This window comes from Uranotaenia lowii, chromosome 2 (genome assembly GCF_029784155.1).
Source record: "Uranotaenia lowii strain MFRU-FL chromosome 2, ASM2978415v1, whole genome shotgun sequence".
NCBI classification, from domain to species: Eukaryota; Metazoa; Arthropoda; class Insecta; order Diptera; family Culicidae; genus Uranotaenia; species Uranotaenia lowii.
In genome coordinates, this window is record NC_073692.1 from 83,952,887 (window position 1) to 83,972,558 (window position 19,672).

Genomic DNA, 19,672 nt, shown 5'->3' on the forward strand with positions numbered 1-19,672 from the left:
CGTCAGATCCTGTCGAGGCGCCAACATCGAGTCAGACCACTATCTGGTGATGGTTTAGACGCGCCTAAAACTCTCCGTAGTGAACAACACACGAAACAGGCGCCCGCCTCGGTTAAATATCGCACGACTGAAGCAACCTGAAGTCGCGGCAGACTACGCGCAATCGGTCGAAGCAGCGCTGCCGGCAAAGGGCGAGCTTGACGAAGCCCCTCTCATCAAGACAGCCATCAACAGAACGTGCGGAGAACGTCATCGGTTATGTGGAGCGAACTCGACGGAACGACTGTTTCGACGAGGAGTGTAGGAGGATGATGGACGAAGAGAATGCCGCGCGGGCGGCAGTAGTGCAAAGAGGCACCCGTCGAAATGTGGAAAATCACCGACAGCGGAAGAGGCAGCGAGTCCGAATTTTCCAAGAGAGAAAAAGCGTCACCTGGAGGAGGAGGAGCTCGAGGAGCTTGAGCAGCTGCATCGTTCCCAAGAAACACGAAAGTTCTATCAGAAACTCAACGCATCCCGCAAAGGTGGAAGGTGGAAGCAGCACTTCGATGAACACCTGAACGGCGCACATGCAGGAGATCAAGACGGTGGGGGAAGGTACATCGCTGGCGTAGCCAACGACGTAGAGGAGCCACTCCCAACGATGAGTGAGGTTAAGGAAGCCATTCGCCAGCTGAATAGAAACAAGTCGGCTGGGAAGGATGGTACCGCAGCTGAACTCATCAAAATGGGCCCGGACAAGTTGGCCGATTGTATACACCGGTTGATAGTCCGGATCTGGGACATAGAACAGCTACCGGAGGAGTGGAAGGAGGGGGTTATATGCCCCATCTACAAGAAGGGCGACAAATTGGACTGTGAGAACCATGCTTGGCATCGCTCCTCAGATTAGCCCGTTTAGAGTAAGAGCGTGTAATTTTTTCGCATCGCTCTTCCCAAACGGAGAAGCTTTAGAAAACGCACAGTTAGCTCCAGAGCGACCAAGCGTCCACCAAAGTGTGGGCAAGAGAAGCAAGCAAACTGATGAAGTGCGTTCTCGGTTCAAATAAACTCGTTCGAAAACGGGTTAAAGAGAAGCTTCACAGAAAACTATGTTTGTCTTCATCGGTTGCGCCTGGATCGAAGTTTCGAAGTGCGCCAAAATTTACAATGCACAATGATACAGAACATCAATCTAGCGGAACTAAATTAATAACCCCAAAAGTAGACTAGATAGACTGCTGGTGTCTTCGGCAACTTTACTCTCTATAACAAAGAGCATATTTTGATATAAAATATAAAGTCGAGGGGTCCACCATTAGCGAGATTTCTTTATAACTTTCTTATTTAGCATTTAAGAGCTTAAGTTTTTTCTACAAAGTTTTTTATATCAACAAAATACACAACTTTGCTTAGAATGTTCAAGTTCTTCAATTTTAACCCAAGGAGATACGGTTAAATTAAAAAAAAATACTAGAAAAATTCTTAGCAAAAAAAGTTATTGTTATTATCGCGCTTATTTTGAACCATTGACTTTAAATTTTATAAATAAAAAAGGGAAATTAACTGCTTTGGGCGATTTTGATTTAGTTCCCCTAGATTGAGTTTCTGCACCAAGACCAATTCTTTCTTCGGTCGAAAAATATCAAAATTGTAGCGGTGAAGGAAGATTAATCCTGATTTTTACGATTTGTGGAGGTTTTGCAGTTTTATTTCTAAAATTTGTCCCAGATCCCTGCGTAATTTTCACGGTTTGTTTAATAGACAAAGATTTTCGGATAATTTAAGTAAATGTTACCTTGCGAAGCGGTGCTTTTGTAAATTAATGTTACCTACGTACGAAATTAAAAGTACATAATCTTAAGTTTACAGATTCGGCCGGGCTAGCCCGGTTTTTCAATACTTGGATTTTGCCAGTTTTATTCGAATTATTTGGAGAATGAAACAAGAATATCAAATTCAGTTTTAAATTGTTTGTCGAAAATCGGATTTGTGAAAGTTTGTTTAATCAAAAATCAAACCAGAAGAAAAGCCGGGTTCGGCTACGTACATAAATAGATGTGGAATGCTAATCCATAAACCTACATCTCTTCAACTAATGCACCGTTTCGCACAGCATGACGGCTTTTTTTGAGAAAACATCCCTGCATTGGAATCTTTCTGGCCTGATGCACTGAGCTACACAGCAGCGACGCTAGAGCGCAAGTTTCTAGCCAGCTCCTTCTCTTTTCTTTAGAGCGAATGACGTCCACTCGACCGTCAAAGCAACCGCAATCGGGCGCACTCGGCAAAAAGATTTGTGAACGTTGATCGGCAGAGCAGTGCACTCGGAATCCGAAATGATAAAAGTGTAAGTCGTTCTCTGCTCTGTTCTGTTTGCGAGGTGTTGGACAAGCATGGTGAGAACTACCGAGCGATCACTGTCCTCAATGCCGCCTACAAAGTGTTGTCCCGAATCCTACTCCGCCGCCTAACGCTACAAGCAAACAGATGGGAAGTCATCAGGCCAGCTTCATGGAGGGACGGTCAACGACGGACCTGATATTCACATTACGGCAAATCCTCTAAAAAAGCCGGGAACACCAAGTCCCTACGCACCATCTATTCATCGACTTCAAAACCGCATACGACACGATCGACCGTAACGAGCTATGGAAAATCATGGACGAGAACGGCTTTTCCGGGAAGCTGATCAGACTGATCAAGGCGACGATGGATGGAACGCAGTGCTGTGTGCAGATTTCGGGTGAATGGTCGAGTTCATTCGAATCGCGCAGGGGGCTTCGACGAGGTGATGGTATATCCTGCATGATGTTCAACGTGGCGCTAGAAGTTGTTATTCGAAGAGCGGTGGGCGAAAAGCGGGGCACGATTTTCAACAGATCCAGTCAACTTATCTGCTTTGCCGATGACATTGATATAGTCGGCAGATCATCTGCTACGGTGGAGGAGATCTACCGTAAACTGAAACGCGAAGTCGGAAGGATTGGGTTGATGATTAATACGTCCAAGACGAAGTACATGCTGGCTTGCAGATCCGAGACCGACCGAACCCGCTTGTCCAGTAGTAACAAGGTCACGATCGATGGCGACGAGCTGGAGATAGTCGAAGACTTTGTCTATCTCGGCTCACTGGTGACCGCAGACAATGACACCAGCCGTGAGATCCGGAGGCGAATTATCAGCGGAATTCGTGCCTACTATGGACTCCACAAGCAACTGCGGTCGAGAAGACTTAGCCCTCGCACGAAGTGTAACCTGTATATGACGCTTATTAGATCGGTTGTTCTCTACGGGCACGAGACATGGATATTGCTCGAGGAGGACCTGCGTACACTCGGAGCATTCGAGCGACGATTGTTAAGAACCATCTTTGGCGGCGTACAGGAGAACGGAGTGTGGAGGCGGAGGATGAGGATGAACCACGAGCTCGCGCGACTATACGGCGAACCCAGTATCCAGAAGGTGGTGAAGGCTGGCCGGATACGCTGGGCGGGACGTGTTGCGAGATGGCCGGGCGACTGTCCTGCAAAACAAGTGTTCGCTACGAATCCAGTAGGAACAAGACGAGCGGGGCGCAACGAGCGAGGTGGTTGGACCAAGTCGAGCGTGATCTGGCGAACGTGGGGTGCCCGAGAAATCGGAGAACGGTTGCCATGGACCGAGTGAACTATAGGAATTACTAGCTGATTTTACCCGGCCTTGCTTGGGTTTGCATGAAATAAAAATCAAAATGAGTCTTTGGGCTTCTCAAAATTTGGGAAGCTTTGTATTCATCACTAGCTGATCTCGTACGAACTTTGTTTCGCTTTTAACTTTAAAGCTGATGATTTTGTATTTGGTTGGTAATTGGGACGCATTTTCACCAAAAAAATTGCTTAAAATACTAAACAGAATTTGCAAACGACCTATTTGCTTGTCTACCGAACGGAAGTTTAAAATAAGAAATTGATTGATCGTCGAAAAGAACACCCGTGTACAAATTTTTGTCTTTTTCGGATGCTTAACAACGAAATTATGTCTAATATATTTAAAAGGTAATATTACCTAACCATTTTCTGCCGTCTGATTAAAAAACTTCATTCATAAATCAATTGTCCGTTTTGTAAAACAACCGTGAATGAATTTTTGTCTGGATCTCATGCATAATATAACAATAATTGCAAAAACATTAAACAGTAAATGTGGACGACCCTTTTTTCTTTCGTCTAATAGAAAGTTTGTTATCTGTAATCGATTCCTCGTCTACAACACTTTCGTGTTAATTTTTTGCCTCTATATGATGCCCAACAACGTAATTATTGCAAAAAAAAAATCGAAAATTTTAAGACGAACCCTTTTACTGATTCCTTGTCAAAATTTGACTTGTGAAATCAATAACATGTGCTGTAAAACTTCCATGTGCAAATTTTCATTATAATCTGATGTACAATCAAGACAATGGGGCTTATTCTGAGAGTCACGTGGCGTGATGTGCAAAATTTCACATCGTTGTGCCGACTCCAGAAATCACTCTAGGCTAGAAGTTTACGCTCAAATGTCCTGTGATAAATTGATAAGCTCATTCATACCAACGTTTCTTTTCTGAAACATTTGAAACATTTCCTAGTGTCAGTGAAATTTTGCGAGTCACGTCACTCGACTCGCAGAATAATCCCCACTATAGCCAAAACAGTGAACAGATAATATGAACGACCATTTTTGCCAACCCCAGACTCGAGATTTGAAATCTGAATCAATTGAGCGTCCCTCAAAACTTCTATGTGGGAATTTTCATCTCTATACAATGCTTAATAACGTCAATCCCGCAAAAACATTGAACAGTTTATATGGACGACCCCTTTCGAAGACCTCTGAATTAAAATTCGACTCCTGAAATCAATTACTTGTTCTTTGAAACTCCCACGTACCAAGTTTTCATCTTAATCCAATGTATTTAAGCATTAATATCGCAAAAACAGTGTTAATATGGACGACCCCTTTGGCCGACCTTTGACCCTGAATTTAAAACCTGGAATCGATTGATCGTTCCTCATAATATAATCATGCAAATTTTCATAACATTTTTTTTTAATAACTTCAATATTGCAAAAACAATGAACAGTTTATATGGACGACCCCTTTTGCCAACCCCTTCTACAAAATATGATAACTGGAATCGATTGTCCGCTCCGTAAAATCCCCGTCTGCAAATTTTCATCTCAATCCAATGCATAATTACGCCAATATCGTAAACACATTAAAAAGTTCATATGGATGACCCCTTTAACCGACCGAACCCCTGACCCTAAATTTAATACCTGGAATCGACTGCTCGTCCCTCAAAACACTCATGTGCAAATTTCCATCTGAATCCAATGCATAATCAATATTGTAAAAACACTGAACAGTTCATATGGACGACCCCTTTTGCCGACCCCTGACACAAAATTCAATACCTGGAATCAATTTCTCATCTCTCAAAACCCGTATGTGCAAATTTTCGTCACAATCCGACGAAAAATAACGTCAATATCGCGAAAACAATATTTGTATTGTATGGACGACCCTCTTCAGAAGGGATCATCCGAGAATCTGAAAACATTTTTCATCATTCCTGGTCCAAATGAGCATCCATGCCAAATTTCAGCTCTCTAGCTCTTAAGATGGCTGAGTCTATAGAGGACAAACAAACAAACCCACAGAAATTGCTTTTTATAGGGGAGAGTGGGGTATCGTGGGCCATGGGGAAACGTGGGCCACTTTTGATATCTCAGATGTGTGTTGAGATAAAAATCTGTCGTCGCTTTGCGTGAGCATATATTTCTATATGTTGTTGACTGAAATACGCATCATATGCTTCTTTTATTTATCAAGCTAAAAAAAGTTAGAAAAATTTACAAACATAATTAAAAAATCACCCGCTAATTTCATTGATGGGGAACCTAAAGTGCATAACAAAAATATGCCCATATTCTTATGATCTCAGTTTTGTCATGATCTTTCACGTGGAAAAGGAATTTTTGATGAAACATCAATAAGTCACACAAACGCAACCAATTTGCAAATCATAGCTTGTGGGGAATCGTGGGCCACACATCTTGAACCACCTATATTTTGATGTTTTTATACACATTCAGACCTAAAAATACGTTTTTCCTATCTGTAAAGTTTTCTTATGCCAAATGAACAGTTATGAAAAATATTATGTCCATCCTATATACAATTTTGCCAAAACGTTCGCGAGCCAGCTTTTGGAATCTATGCGATCATACACAACTCTCTTTTTTATTTCATCATCTGAAATTGCTTTAAAATAACAAAATGAATTAGAAAATCACATTTTTGGGTCAACTCATAAACTTTGCATGTTATTTGGTCAATTTGGATTTGGTGGCCCACGATTCTCCACCATTTTTCAAAATCCAAAAAATATTGCTTTTTTATAAACAGTCAGAATTTGGGGAAAAATACTTATTAAAAATTTTAAAAAAATACCTTATGATACTTTGAAAATGTAGAAAACCATAAAATTTTTTAATTTCATTTTATCTTTTATAATAAGGAAGTTATGGAACAACGAAAAATAGTGGCTCATGATTCCCCACTCTCCCATATATATAGAAGATAAGATATAAGAAATTTGGCCTATATTAGGTCATGTTAGCTTTGTAAATTTTGTTAGTCTTTTTTAAGTTTAGATTGAGATTATTTATTGTTTTTCTCGTGTTCATAATTTTGAAAACGAACCTCATAGCGTTTGTGTTCAAAGTAACTCAAAATTATTTCCCTTGAATGCTTGTTCATCCTATCATAACAAACATTTTTTCCACCCACCATTTCTAAGGAAGCTTGAATAGCTTTTACCTGATTTTTTTTCTCTTCAGCTGATGAAACTGTTTGTTAAACTTTCACATCCCCCATTTGATGAAATCCTTTTTTTGGAGATCATCCCACTTTTCAAGCTGAGTGATCTTCCTGTGTTACTCAGAAATTTTCAAAAAAGAATTTAGAATATTGTTCAACCATGTTTAAAACTAACTTTGCATGTTTTCAACAGTATGTGTGCTTTGTAAAATCACACTGCTTTATGAGTACTTGTTTTTAAATGTTGAACTTCAACTTGAAAGTTTTACTTATAGTTTTTTGAAGTTATCGAAAACAAACTATCTCTGAACCGAAGTTACCATTATAATTTTAAGAAAAAGATTTAATTTGAGATATATTTCAGTGTTTCCATTGTTGGACACAATCATCCCTTTAATGATTTCGAAAGGTGTTCAATGCTGTCAAGTCACATTGATGACCAAAAATGACTCAAAACTTAGAAATTGGCCAATGAAATGGAATTGTATTAAACTCAAAACCTTGGATTTAATTTCCTTACCAATTTTCTAAACCCCCGTATGAATTCCTCGAAGGCTATCGAAGCGTTAAAACCGCAGCCTTCGACTTATAACTCTGAATCTAATCAATTTATCTTTCTCTATGAAAAATGCTAAAAATATAAAAAAGGTTGGCTCTTGAAAGCTGGAATTTATGAAAATCGGTTCATAAGTTTTTCAACACTCAGTGAAAATAGTTGTTCCGCTGAAAAAGTCAATCAATTGTTCACTGTTCAGTTCACAGTATGTTTTTGCAGACCCTCAAAGCCCCTCAGAGGCGGTAAAAAGCACTTCGAAAGCCACTACAATTCTAGTCCTTCTAATTATATTCCTAACAGGCTAGTTGTATTTTTCAATTCCAAATGTTGGCATATTTTGCATCCCAATATCTCGTACCGGTACCACGTGCTTTGAATAGTAGGAGGACAAAATACACCCGCCAAAATTTTCTCTCTCAAATTTTTAATACTCAGCAAGCTTTGATTTGCTATTCAGTACACGTAAACTCGGATGGTCGTTTCTAATGCCCAGCCCATGGTGATGGTGAAAACAACCCCGCCAAAGGAAACGAAAAACGGTTGGCAAAATGGGTGCCATGACTTTTGATTCGTGTGAATAAAAACGAAAGTTGTATGGGAGGGTCCCTTTTCTTAGGTGGGAGGGGCTCAAAACTATTACTAAAACCTTACCATGGTCCAAACACATAACTGTACCAAATTTCAGGCTGATCGGTTCAGCGGTGTGGATTTGTATAAGGTGCATACAAACAAACAAAGATATATAGTCCAACTCATCTTTATATATTAGAAGATGTTCGTCATTATGTCGTGATACGGAATACTACGTAAATTAAAAAAGATAAATAAAATAATACGGGCGATTAGCAGTTTTCAAATCCTGATCTGGTGACCATAAATAAAAAAAATTCATCACCCCTACCAAAATTCGCTATACAGACTTTTCCAGACATTTTTTTCAAATCAAACACTAAACATCTCTGGCTCTATTTCTGGTTGAAATGTTCTTCCGAAATACTTTTGCATTCATCAAAACACAGAATAAATTCACCCCATAAAAGTAGATACGAAGCAACGGGGTCTGGGTATGGTTTATTCTGCATTAAAAATATTGAACTAATTATTTTAGAAAAAGCATTTGAACATATACTTAGTCAGATATTGCAGTCAATTCATGCACTCACGGTGGATAACTAATATACTATATATTTTAAATTGTTTACACTCATAATATATTTTTGTCTTGTTTTAATAAATATTAAGTGTTCATTCAATCAATAAAAAAATTCTAAATTTAAATCGCTTGAAACGCCATCGGATCCCACTATATTGGTACAAACGGTAGAAAGAAGACGTTTTTCGAACCACTTTTCGAGGATGCTCATTTCTCTCTTCTTGGAATGCAAAATCAATTCAGATCGGATTTTGTTTTTCGTTCGTTGTCACGTCTGGGGGTTGGCAGATGCAAATGCCAAGGCCATCAACTGCCTGCGTTTAGCTGGGTGTTGTTCTTGTTGGATTTGTTGCTTCTTAGCCGAAGATCAATATGAGAGGAAAACAGGAAAACATTTTCGACATAAATCAGGCATTCAGTGAAAATTTTTTCGAATCCGCAAACAGGATTCAATCGGGAACGTTAACCTGTAGGAAAACTCGATTCGCCAGACGAAAATTCCTAGAGCGGTCGATCGATAACCTTGGAAGGTGTCCAGCAAGTTGAGCGAAATCATAAATTATCCTAAGAGCTATCAAATTGTCATTATGAATATTTATCCCCTACAAGCCTATTGGCTGCACAAAAATATTATAATTGGATTGGATGAGTTAGTTGCCGCTAGGCTACGCCGAAACTATTCTAGAGGAGGGGCTTCATCTCGAGCCCTTATTTGAATACGGCGAATATTTTATGTGAATCGTTAAGAATTTCTGCGAGGTTTTTATTCTATCGTTGGATCGAAGGCGGATTTAAAGGAGTCCGAGAACAGCATGAAGTGGCTGTTCTGATCCTGTTGTGAATGTTTAAAGAAGAGCGTCTGCCTTATTTAAATTAGAGATAACGTTTACAGCTATTAAAAATGGCTACGCATTTAAAAATGAACAGGAGTTTGGATTTTTTTTTATATTTTTAAACTTCTATGGGTTCATTGTAGTTCCGGATAGAAAACTTAGGGAACTAAGAATGTTCATTGTTGATCCAGAAGAAATAATGCTTGAAGTAGCATCAAGTAGCATCCAACAAATAACTGGCAAGTTGGAAATTTATAATCAACGATTTTTGTCATTTGTCATTTTTATCATTATTATTCCATTGTCATTTTTGTCATGTTGTTGTGTTTTTGTCATTTTTGTCATTTTTGTCATTTTTTTCATTTTTGTCATTTTTGTCATTTTTGTCATTTTTGTCATTTTTGTCATTTTTGTCATTTTTGTCATTTTTGTCATTTTTGTCAGTTTTGCCATTTTTGTCATTTTTGTCATTTTTGTCATTTTTGTCATTTTTGCCATTTTTGTCATTTTTGTCATTTTTGTCATTTTTGTCATTTTTGTCATTTTTGTCATTTTTGTCATTTTTGTCATTTTTGTCATTTTTGTCATTTTTGTCATTTTTGTCATTTTTGTCATTTTTGTCATTTTTGTCATTTTTGTCATTTTTGTCATTTTTGTCATTTTTGTCATTTTTGTCATTTTTGTCATTTTTGTCATTTTTGTCATTTTTGTCATTTTTGTCATTTTTGTCATTTTTGTCATTTTTGTCATTTTTGTCATTTTTGTCATTTTTGTCATTTTTGTCATTTTTGTCATTTTTGTCATTTTTGTCATTTTTGTCATTTTTGTCATTTTTGTCATTTTTGTCATTTTTGTCATTTTTGTCATTTTTGTCATTTTTGTCATTTTTGTCATTTTTGTCAGTTTTGCCATTTTTGCCATTTTTGCCATTTTTGTCATTTTTGTCATTTTTGCCATTTTTGTCATTTTTGTCATTTTTGTCATTTTTGTCATTTTTGTCATTTTTGTCATTTTTGTCATTTTTGTCATTTTTGTCATTTTTGTCATTTTTGTCATTTTTGTCATTTTTGTCATTTTTGTCATTTTTGTCATTTTTGTCATTTTTGTCATTTTTGTCATTTTTGTCATTTTTGTCATTTTTGTCATTTTTGTCATTTTTGTCATTTTTGTCATTTTTGTCATTTTTGTCATTTTTGTCATTTTTGTCATTTTTGTCATTTTTGTCATTTTTGTCATTTTTGTCATTTTTGTCATTTTTGTCATTTTTGTCATTTTTGTCATTTTTGTCATTTTTGTCATTTTTGTCATTTTTGTCATTTTTGTCATTTTTGTCATTTTTGTCATTTTTGTCATTTTTGTCATTTTTGTCATTTTTGTCATTTTTGTCATTTTTGTCATTTTTGTCATTTTTGTCATTTTTGTCATTTTTGTCATTTTTGCCATTTTTGTCATTTTTGTCATTTTTGTCATTTTTGTCATTTTTGTCATTTTTGTCATTTTTGTCATTTTTGTCATTTTTGTCATTTTTGTCATTTTTGTCATTTTTGTCATTTTTGTCATTTTTGTCATTTTTGTCATTTTTGTCATTTTTGTCATTTTTGTCATTTTTGTCATTTTTGTCATTTTTGTCATTTTTGTCATTTTTGTCATTTTTGTCATTTTTGTCATTTTTGTCATTTTTGTCATTTTTGTCATTTTTGTCATTTTTGTCATTTTTGTCATTTTTGTCATTTTTGTCATTTTTGTCATTTTTGTCATTTTTGTCATTTTTGTCATTTTTGTCATTTTTGTCATTTTTGTCATTTTTGTCATTTTTGTCATTTTTGTCATTTTTGTCATTTTTGTCATTTTTGTCGTTTTTGTCATTTTTGTCATTTTTGTCATTTTTGTCATTTTTGTCATTTTTGTCATTTTTGTCATTTTTGTCATTTTTGACATTTTTGTCATTTTTGTCATTTTTGTCATTTTTGTCATTTTTGTCATTTTTGTCATTTTTGTCATTTTTGTCATTTTTGTCATTTTTGTCATTTTTGTCATTTTTGTCATTTTTGTCATTTTTATCATTTTTGTCATTTTTGTCATTTTTGTCATTTTTGTCATTTTTGTCATTTTTGTCATTTTTGTCATTTTTGTCATTTTTGTCATTTTTGTCATTTTTGTCATTTTTGTCATTTTTGTCATTTCTGTCATTTCTGTCATTTCTGTCATTTTTGTCATTTTTGTCATTTTTGTCATTTTTGTCATTTTTGTCATTTTTGTCATTTTTGTCATTTTTGTCATTTTTGTCATTTTTGTCATTTTTGTCATTTTTGTCATTTTTGTCATTTTTGTCATTTTTGTCATTTTTGTCATTTTTGTCATTTTTGTCATTTTTGTCATTTTTGTCATTTTTGTCATTTTTGTCATTTTTGTCATTTTTGTCATTTTTGTCATTTTTGTCATTTTTGTCATTTTTGTCATTTTTGTCATTTTTGTCATTTTTGTCATTTTTGTCATTTTTGTCATTTTTGTCATTTTTGTCATTTTTGTCATTTTTGTCATTTTTGTCATTTTTGTCATTTTTGTCATTTTTGTCATTTTTGTCATTTTTGTCATTTTTGTCATTTTTGTCATTTTTGTCATTTTTGTCATTTTTGTCATTTTTGTCATTTTTGTCATTTTTGTCATTTTTGTCATTTTTGTCATTTTTGTCATTTTTGTCATTTTTGTCATTTTTGTCATTTTTGTCATTTTTGTCATTTTTGTCATTTTTGTCATTTTTGTCATTTTTGTCATTTTTGTCATTTTTGTCATTTTTGTCATTTTTGTCATTTTTGTCATTTTTGTCATTTTTGTCATTTTTGTCATTTTTGTCATTTTTGTCATTTTTGTCATTTTTGTCATTTTTGTCATTTTTGTCATTTTTGTCATTTTTGTCATTTTTGTCATTTTTGTCATTTTTGTCATTTTTGTCATTTTTGTCAATGACAAAAATGACAAAAATTTTGTCATTTTTGTCATTTTTGCCATTTTTGTCATTTTTGTCATTTTTGTCATTTTTGTCATTTTTGTCATTTTTGTCATTTTTGTCATTTTTGTCATTTTTGTCATTTTTGTCATTTTTGTCATTTTTGTCATTTTTGTCATTTTTGTCATTTTTGTCATTTTTGTCATTTTTGTCATTTTTGTCATTTTTGTCATTTTTGTCATTTTTGTCATTTTTGTCATTTTTGTCATTTTTGTCATTTTTGTCATTTTTGTCATTTTTGTCATTTTTGTCATTTTTGTCATTTTTGTCATTTTTGTCATTTTTGTCATTTTTGTCATTTTTGTCATTTTTGTCATTTTTGTCATTTTTGTCATTTTTGTCATTTTTGTCATTTTTGTCATTTTTGTCATTTTTGTCATTTTTGTCATTTTTGTCATTTTTGTCATTTTTGTCATTTTTGTCATTTTTGTCATTTTTGTCATTTTTGTCATTTTTGTCATTTTTGTCATTTTTGTCATTTTTGTCATTTTTGTCATTTTTGTCATTTTTGTCATTTTTGTCATTTTTGTCATTTTTGTCATTTTTGTCATTTTTGTCATTTTTGTCATTTTTGTCATTTTTGTCATTTTTGTCATTTTTGTCATTTTTGTCATTTTTGTCATTTTTGTCATTTTTGTCATTTTTGTCATTTTTGTCATTTTTGTCATTTTTGTCATTTTTGTCATTTTTGTCATTTTTGTCATTTTTGTCATTTTTGTCATTTTTGTCATTTTTGTCATTTTTGTCATTTTTGTCATTTTTGTCATTTTTGTCATTTTTGTCATTTTTGTCATTTTTGTCATTTTTGTCATTTTTGTCATTTTTGTCATTTTTGTCATTTTTGTCATTTTTGTCATTTTTGTCATTTTTGTCATTTTTGTCATTTTTGTCATTTTTGTCATTTTTGTCATTTTTGTCATTTTTGTCATTTTTGTCATTTTTGTCATTTTTGTCATTTTTGTCATTTTTGTCATTTTTGTCATTTTTGTCATTTTTGTCATTTTTGTCATTTTTGTCATTTTTGTCATTTTTGTCATTTTTGTCATTTTTGTCATTTTTGTCATTTTTGTCATTTTTGTCATTTTTGTCATTTTTGTCATTTTTGTCATTTTTGTCATTTTTGTCATTTTTGTCATTTTTGTCATTTTTGTCATTTTTGTCATTTTTGTCATTTTTGTCATTTTTGTCATTTTTGTCATTTTTGTCATTTTTGTCATTTTTGTCATTTTTGTCATTTTTGTCATTTTTGTCATTTTTGTCATTTTTGTCATTTTTGTCATTTTTGTCATTTTTGTCATTTTTGTCATTTTTGTCATTTTTGTCATTTTTGTCATTTTTGTCATTTTTGTCATTTTTGTCATTTTTGTCATTTTTGTCATTTTTGTCATTTTTGTCATTTTTGTCATTTTTGTCATTTTTGTCATTTTTGTCATTTTTGTCATTTTTGTCATTTTTGTCATTTTTGTCATTTTTGTCATTTTTGTCATTTTTGTCATTTTTGTCTTTTTTGTCATTTTTGTCATTTTTGTCATTTTTGTCATTTTTGTCATTTTTGTCATTTTTGTCATTTTTGTCATTTTTGTCATTTTTGTCATTTTTGTCATTTTTGTCATTTTTGTCATTTTTGTCATTTTTGTCATTTTTGTCATTTTTGTCATTTTTGTCATTTTTGTCATTTTTGTCATTTTTGTCATTTTTGTCATTTTTGTCATTTTTGTCATTTTTGTCATTTTTGTCATTTTTGTCATTTTTGTCATTTTTGTCATTTTTGTCATTTTTGTCATTTTTGTCATTTTTGTCATTTTTGTCATTTTTGTCATTTTTGTCATTTTTGTCATTTTTGTCATTTTTGTCATTTTTGTCATTTTTGTCATTTTTGTCATTTTTGTCATTTTTGTCATTTTTGTCATTTTTGTCATTTTTGTCATTTTTGTCATTTTTGTCATTTTTGTCATTTTTGTCATTTTTGTCATTTTTGTCATTTTTGTCATTTTTGTCATTTTTGTCATTTTTGTCAATGACAAAAATGACAAAAATTTTGTCATTTTTGTCATTTTTGTCATTTTTGTCATTTTTGTCATTTTTGTCATTTTTGTCATTTTTGTCATTTTTGTCATTTTTGTCATTTTTGTCATTTTTGTCATTTTTGTCATTTTTGTCATTTTTGTTATTTTTGTCATTTTTGTCATTTTTGTCATTTTTGTCATTTTTGTCATTTTTGTCATTTTTGTCATTTTTGTCATTTTTGTCATTTTTGTCATTTTTGTCATTTTTGTCATTTTTGTCATTTTTGTCATTTTTGTCATTTTTGTCATTTTTGTCATTTTTGTCATTTTTGTCATTTTTGTCATTTTTGTCATTTTTGTCATTTTTGTCATTTTTGTCATTTTTGTCATTTTTGTCATTTTTGTCATTTTTGTCATTTTTGTCATTTTTGTCATTTTTGTCATTTTTGTCATTTTTGTCATTTTTGTCATTTTTGTCATTTTTGTCATTTTTGTCATTTTTGTCATTTTTGTCATTTTTGTCATTTTTGTCATTTTTGTCATTTTTGTCATTTTTGTCATTTTTGTCATTTTTGTCATTTTTGTCATTTTTGTCATTTTTGTCATTTTTGTCATTTTTGTCATTTTTGTCATTTTTGTCATTTTTGTCATTTTTGTCATTTTTATCATTTTTGTCATTTTTGTCATTTTTGTCATTTTTGTCATTTTTGTCATTTTTGTCATTTTTGTCATTTTTGTCATTTTTGTCATTTTTGTCATTTTTGTCATTTTTGTCATTTTTGTCATTTTTGTCATTTTTGTCATTTTTGTCATTTTTGTCATTTTTGTCATTTTTGTCATTTTTGTCATTTTTGTCATTTTTGTCATTTTTGTCATTTTTGTCATTTTTGTCATTTTTGTCATTTCTGTCATTTCTGTCATTTCTGTCATTTTTTTCATTTTTGTCATTTTTGTCATTTTTGTCATTTTTGTCATTTTTGTCATTTTTGTCATTTTTGTCATTTTTGTCATTTTTGTCATTTTTGTCATTTTTGTCATTTTTGTCATTTTTGTCATTTTTGTCATTTTTGTCATTTTTGTCATTTTTGTCATTTTTGTCATTTTTGTCATTTTTGTAATTTTTGTCATTTTTGTCATTTTTGTCATTTTTGTCATTTTTGTCATTTTTGTCATTTTTGTCATTTTTGTCATTTTTGTCATTTTTGTCATTTTTGTCATTTTTGTCATTTTTGTCATTTTTGTCATTTTTGTCATTTTTGTCATTTTTGTCATTTTTGTCATTTTTGTCATTTTTGTCATTTTTGTCATTTTTGTCATTTTTGTCATTTTTGTCATTTTTGTCATTTTTGTCATTTTTGTCATTTTTGTCATTTTTGTCATTTTTGTCATTTTTGTCATTTTTGTCATTTTTGTCATTTTTGTCATTTTTGTCATTTTTGTCATTTTTGTCATTTTTGTCATTTTTGTCATTTTTGTCATTTTTGTCATTTTTGTCATTTTTGTCATTTTTGTCATTTTTGTCATTTTTGTCATTTTTGTCATTTTTGTCATTTTTGTCATTTTTGTCATTTTTGTCATTTTTGTCATTTTTGTCATTTTTGTCATTTTTGTCATTTTTGTCATTTTTGTCATTTTTGTCATTTTTGTCATTTTTGTCATTTTTGTCATTTTTGTCATTTTTGTCATTTTTGTCATTTTTGTCATTTTTGTCATTTTTGTCATTTTTGTCATTTTTGTCATTTTTGTCATTTTTGTCATTTTTGTCATTTTTGTCATTTTTGTCATTTTTGTCATTTTTGTCATTTTTGTCATTTTTGTCATTTTTGTCATTTTTGTCATTTTTGTCATTTTTGTCATTTTTGTCATTTTTGTCATTTTTGTCATTTTTGTCATTTTTGTCATTTTTGTCATTTTTGTCATTTTTGTCATTTTTGTCATTTTTGTCATTTTTGTCATTTTTGTCATTTTTGTCATTTTTGTCATTTTTGTCATTTTTGTCATTTTTGTCATTTTTGTCATTTTTGTCATTTTTGTCATTTTTGTCATTTTTGTCATTTTTGTCATTTTTGTCATTTTTGTCATTTTTGTCATTTTTGTCATTTTTGTCATTTTTGTCATTTTTGTCATTTTTGTCATTTTTGTCATTTTTGTCATTTTTGTCATTTTTGTCATTTTTGTCATTTTTGTCATTTTTGTCATTTTTGTCATTTTTGTCATTTTTGTCATTTTTGTCATTTTTGTCATTTTTGTCATTTTTGTCATTTTTGTCATTTTTGTCATTTTTGTCATTTTTGTCATTTTTGTCATTTTTGTCATGTTGGTCATTTTGGTCATTTTTGTCATTTTTGTCATTTTTATCATTTTTGTCATTTTTGTCATTTTTGTCATTTTTGTCATTTTTGTCATTTTTGTCATTTTTGTCATTTTTGTCATTTTTGTCATTTTTGTCATTTTTGTCATTTTTGTCATTTTTGTCATTTTTGTCATTTTTGTCATTTTTGTCATTTTTGTCATTTTTGTCATTTTTGTCATTTTTGTCATTTTTGTCATTTTTGTCATTTTTGTAATTTTTGTCATTTTTGTAATTTTTGTCATTTTTGTCATTTTTGTAATTTAATTGCTTTTGCTTTTTGAAAAATTCTTTCCACACTTTAATATTTCTTTGGATTATCTTTATTGAAAGTTTGAACTTTTTTATTCTGTGTCTGGAATGTGCCATGTCATCTTTCAATGAATTTATACCGACAAAAGCCTTGGAATCAATTTTTATTAGAACATAAACAACTACGGAATACGACCAGAACAATAAATACGCTAAAACTAAGTCGCTATCAGTTCGCTATCGCTACACATAAATTTGGTTTTCAAATGTTATCACTCCAATCGAACAAGATAATCTACGATCGATCGTCCTCAGCTTTGGGCCACGCACGCCATCTTTGCCAATCTTTATCCATCCTAAGTTTTAAGATTGAAGAGAGAGAGAGGGGTGGTCACATTTCGAAATTTGCTACCTCAAGGCCCATTTGAAGACGATCGCTTTGCTTAATATCTGATAATAACTGAATCACACCAATTTTGATACCCTATTACGGTTTCGAATGTTTAAGATTTTCAAGTTCCATTCGACATTGGAGCAGTTGTCGCTCGATGGAAGCACCTGTGATGCTGGAAGAGGCCGTCGAGGTCGATGACACCGTCGTTTTGGACGGTAGCGTGAAGGGGATTCTGCTGCTAGTCGTGTAGGCGTTTTCTGGAGTTTCAGTTATCAATTCTACTTTCGATTCTTCGCCACTGACCGTTGTCAGGGAGATGGTTCTGATGTCGATGTCTAAGTTGTTCTGGCCATTATTGGCTTTTTCTTGCTCCGATGAATCGTGCGGGGGCAGATATTCAATACCGGGGAAGGTGGACATCCGAGGGTCCGACTCGCCGCTTACCGAGGTCTTTTTCACCTGCTTCGAGGATGCTTCCGAGGATATTTCGAACTCTGGGGTCCCGTACTCCAGATATATGGAGGGTTTCTTGTAGTCAAACACCGTCGTCTTCGGAAGAAAATCGGAACTGGAATCGCTGCAAGTGTTGGAATATTGTTCTAGCAACCGAAGACACGTTTCGTTCTTCGGTTTTTGCACGTACGCATAGACCCCGGAGGCGTCGTACGGTGGATTGCGGTATGGCTCGTGGCCACCCTCATAGTTACCGTAGCCGCCATCATAAGGGATGTGCACGTGCACGTAGCGACCGCGATCACCGTCGTCATAGTGGACGTACCGGTACCGGTCCAGCGATTCTACATAGTCACCTGCAAACGGCAGTAGAGATGCAAATTATATTAAGACTGTCTTTCTGCGGTGACATTGGAACAAGGTAAAACCAAACAGCATGCAGCCATGCATTCCGTCCCTGAATAGTGTGCAGAGTAATTTCTAATGTTAGCTTTTATTTTTTATTTTGAGGGAACAATCTCAGTTAGTTTTTCGAAATAAATCATGCTTTGTTAGTTACTATAAGCATAACCAGATGGTCAATAAATCCACGGTGAAATTCACGTAGGCAAAGCGTTGAATCGCGTTAATTCGGCCAAAAGTTTGGGATCACCCCCTCGTAAACATGGAAGTTTTGATCGGCCTTTTCTCAGCCATCGTAAATATGACATATTGCATTTCTATTGATCTCATTTGAAAGATCGCGAGCAAAACCTTATTCGTATGATTTTAACAAAATGTATTCATGTTAATTTTATTTGACTTAAACTTAGCTTAAAGTTTGGACATTTTTCGAAAACTGCACTTAAAATTCAAACCCAATCATCTCAGGGTGGAGTGGACCAAATTTCAAAATTCGAGTTGCATTCGAATCCTTTTTCAAACTTATCAAAACTTATTTGTTTTATTTTGTGCCAAAAATTTGCAGTGAACTTTAAATAAATATAAAATAAATAGTAAGAATATTTAAAAAGATAAAGTTCATTAAACCTTAGCTAAAGTTTGATAATTTTTTTTTATAATTTTCACCAAATAGTCCGACCGTTAAAAACTTGCAAATTTGTTTTGACCACAACTTAGATGTCTTTCAAGTTATTGCAGATCGGTTGCAGGTTATAACGCAGAATGGTAAATATGAACCATACTAATTAACATTTCTCTTCTTCATTTTTTATTGAAGGGGTGATATATTATCATTTATTTTAAATAATATTTTAATCAGGATTTAAAGTGTGAATTTTATATAAGGAAAACTATCTCTATTTCAAACTTAAGAGTATTTATTGAAAACTAATAGATGATGATTGAATTAAAAGTTAGAAAAAATTCTCAATTTGTTTCAAGAATGTCAGTGATCAAAGTCAGAAATAAAATTATTTTTTTATTATTCAAATTCTTCCAGTTATCAGAATTAAAGGCTACAAAAGTTTTTTTCCATTATGTTTTAATCGATTTGAAATAGATGAATAAAGAATACAATAACAAACAATGATAATTAGTAAAACGTTTATAAATTTTCAAATGGATTTATTGTAAATTAAAATATTGGGCCCCGGAAAGCATCAATCTAGATTTCTAAGCATCCAAGAAGATGTTCACATAACACAAAAATTCAGAGTTGAAAAACGAAAGTGAACTTATTTAGAAGTAAACTTCAAATAAATAAGATTTATTTATAAAAAGTATTCATACAACGTTATTACATTACATTTAATTTCTGCCTGCCTGTCTGTCTGTCTGGCTGTCTGTTCCTTATACACTCGGAAACTACTGAACTAATTTACGTGAAACTTGGCAGCTGGAG

General features: G+C 32.7%; 1 protein-coding gene across 1 annotated transcript in view; it reads right to left on the reverse strand.

The window, feature by feature from the left end:
- Window positions 1-19,672, reverse strand: part of LOC129741613 (uncharacterized) — a 91,975-nt gene that overhangs the window by 31,363 nt on the left and 40,940 nt on the right. Inside the window, exon 11 of the mRNA XM_055733352.1 lies at window positions 17,474-18,185. Within this exon, the coding sequence (XP_055589327.1) occupies window positions 17,474-18,185 (712 nt within the window). The remainder of the gene's footprint in view (window positions 1-17,473; window positions 18,186-19,672) is intronic.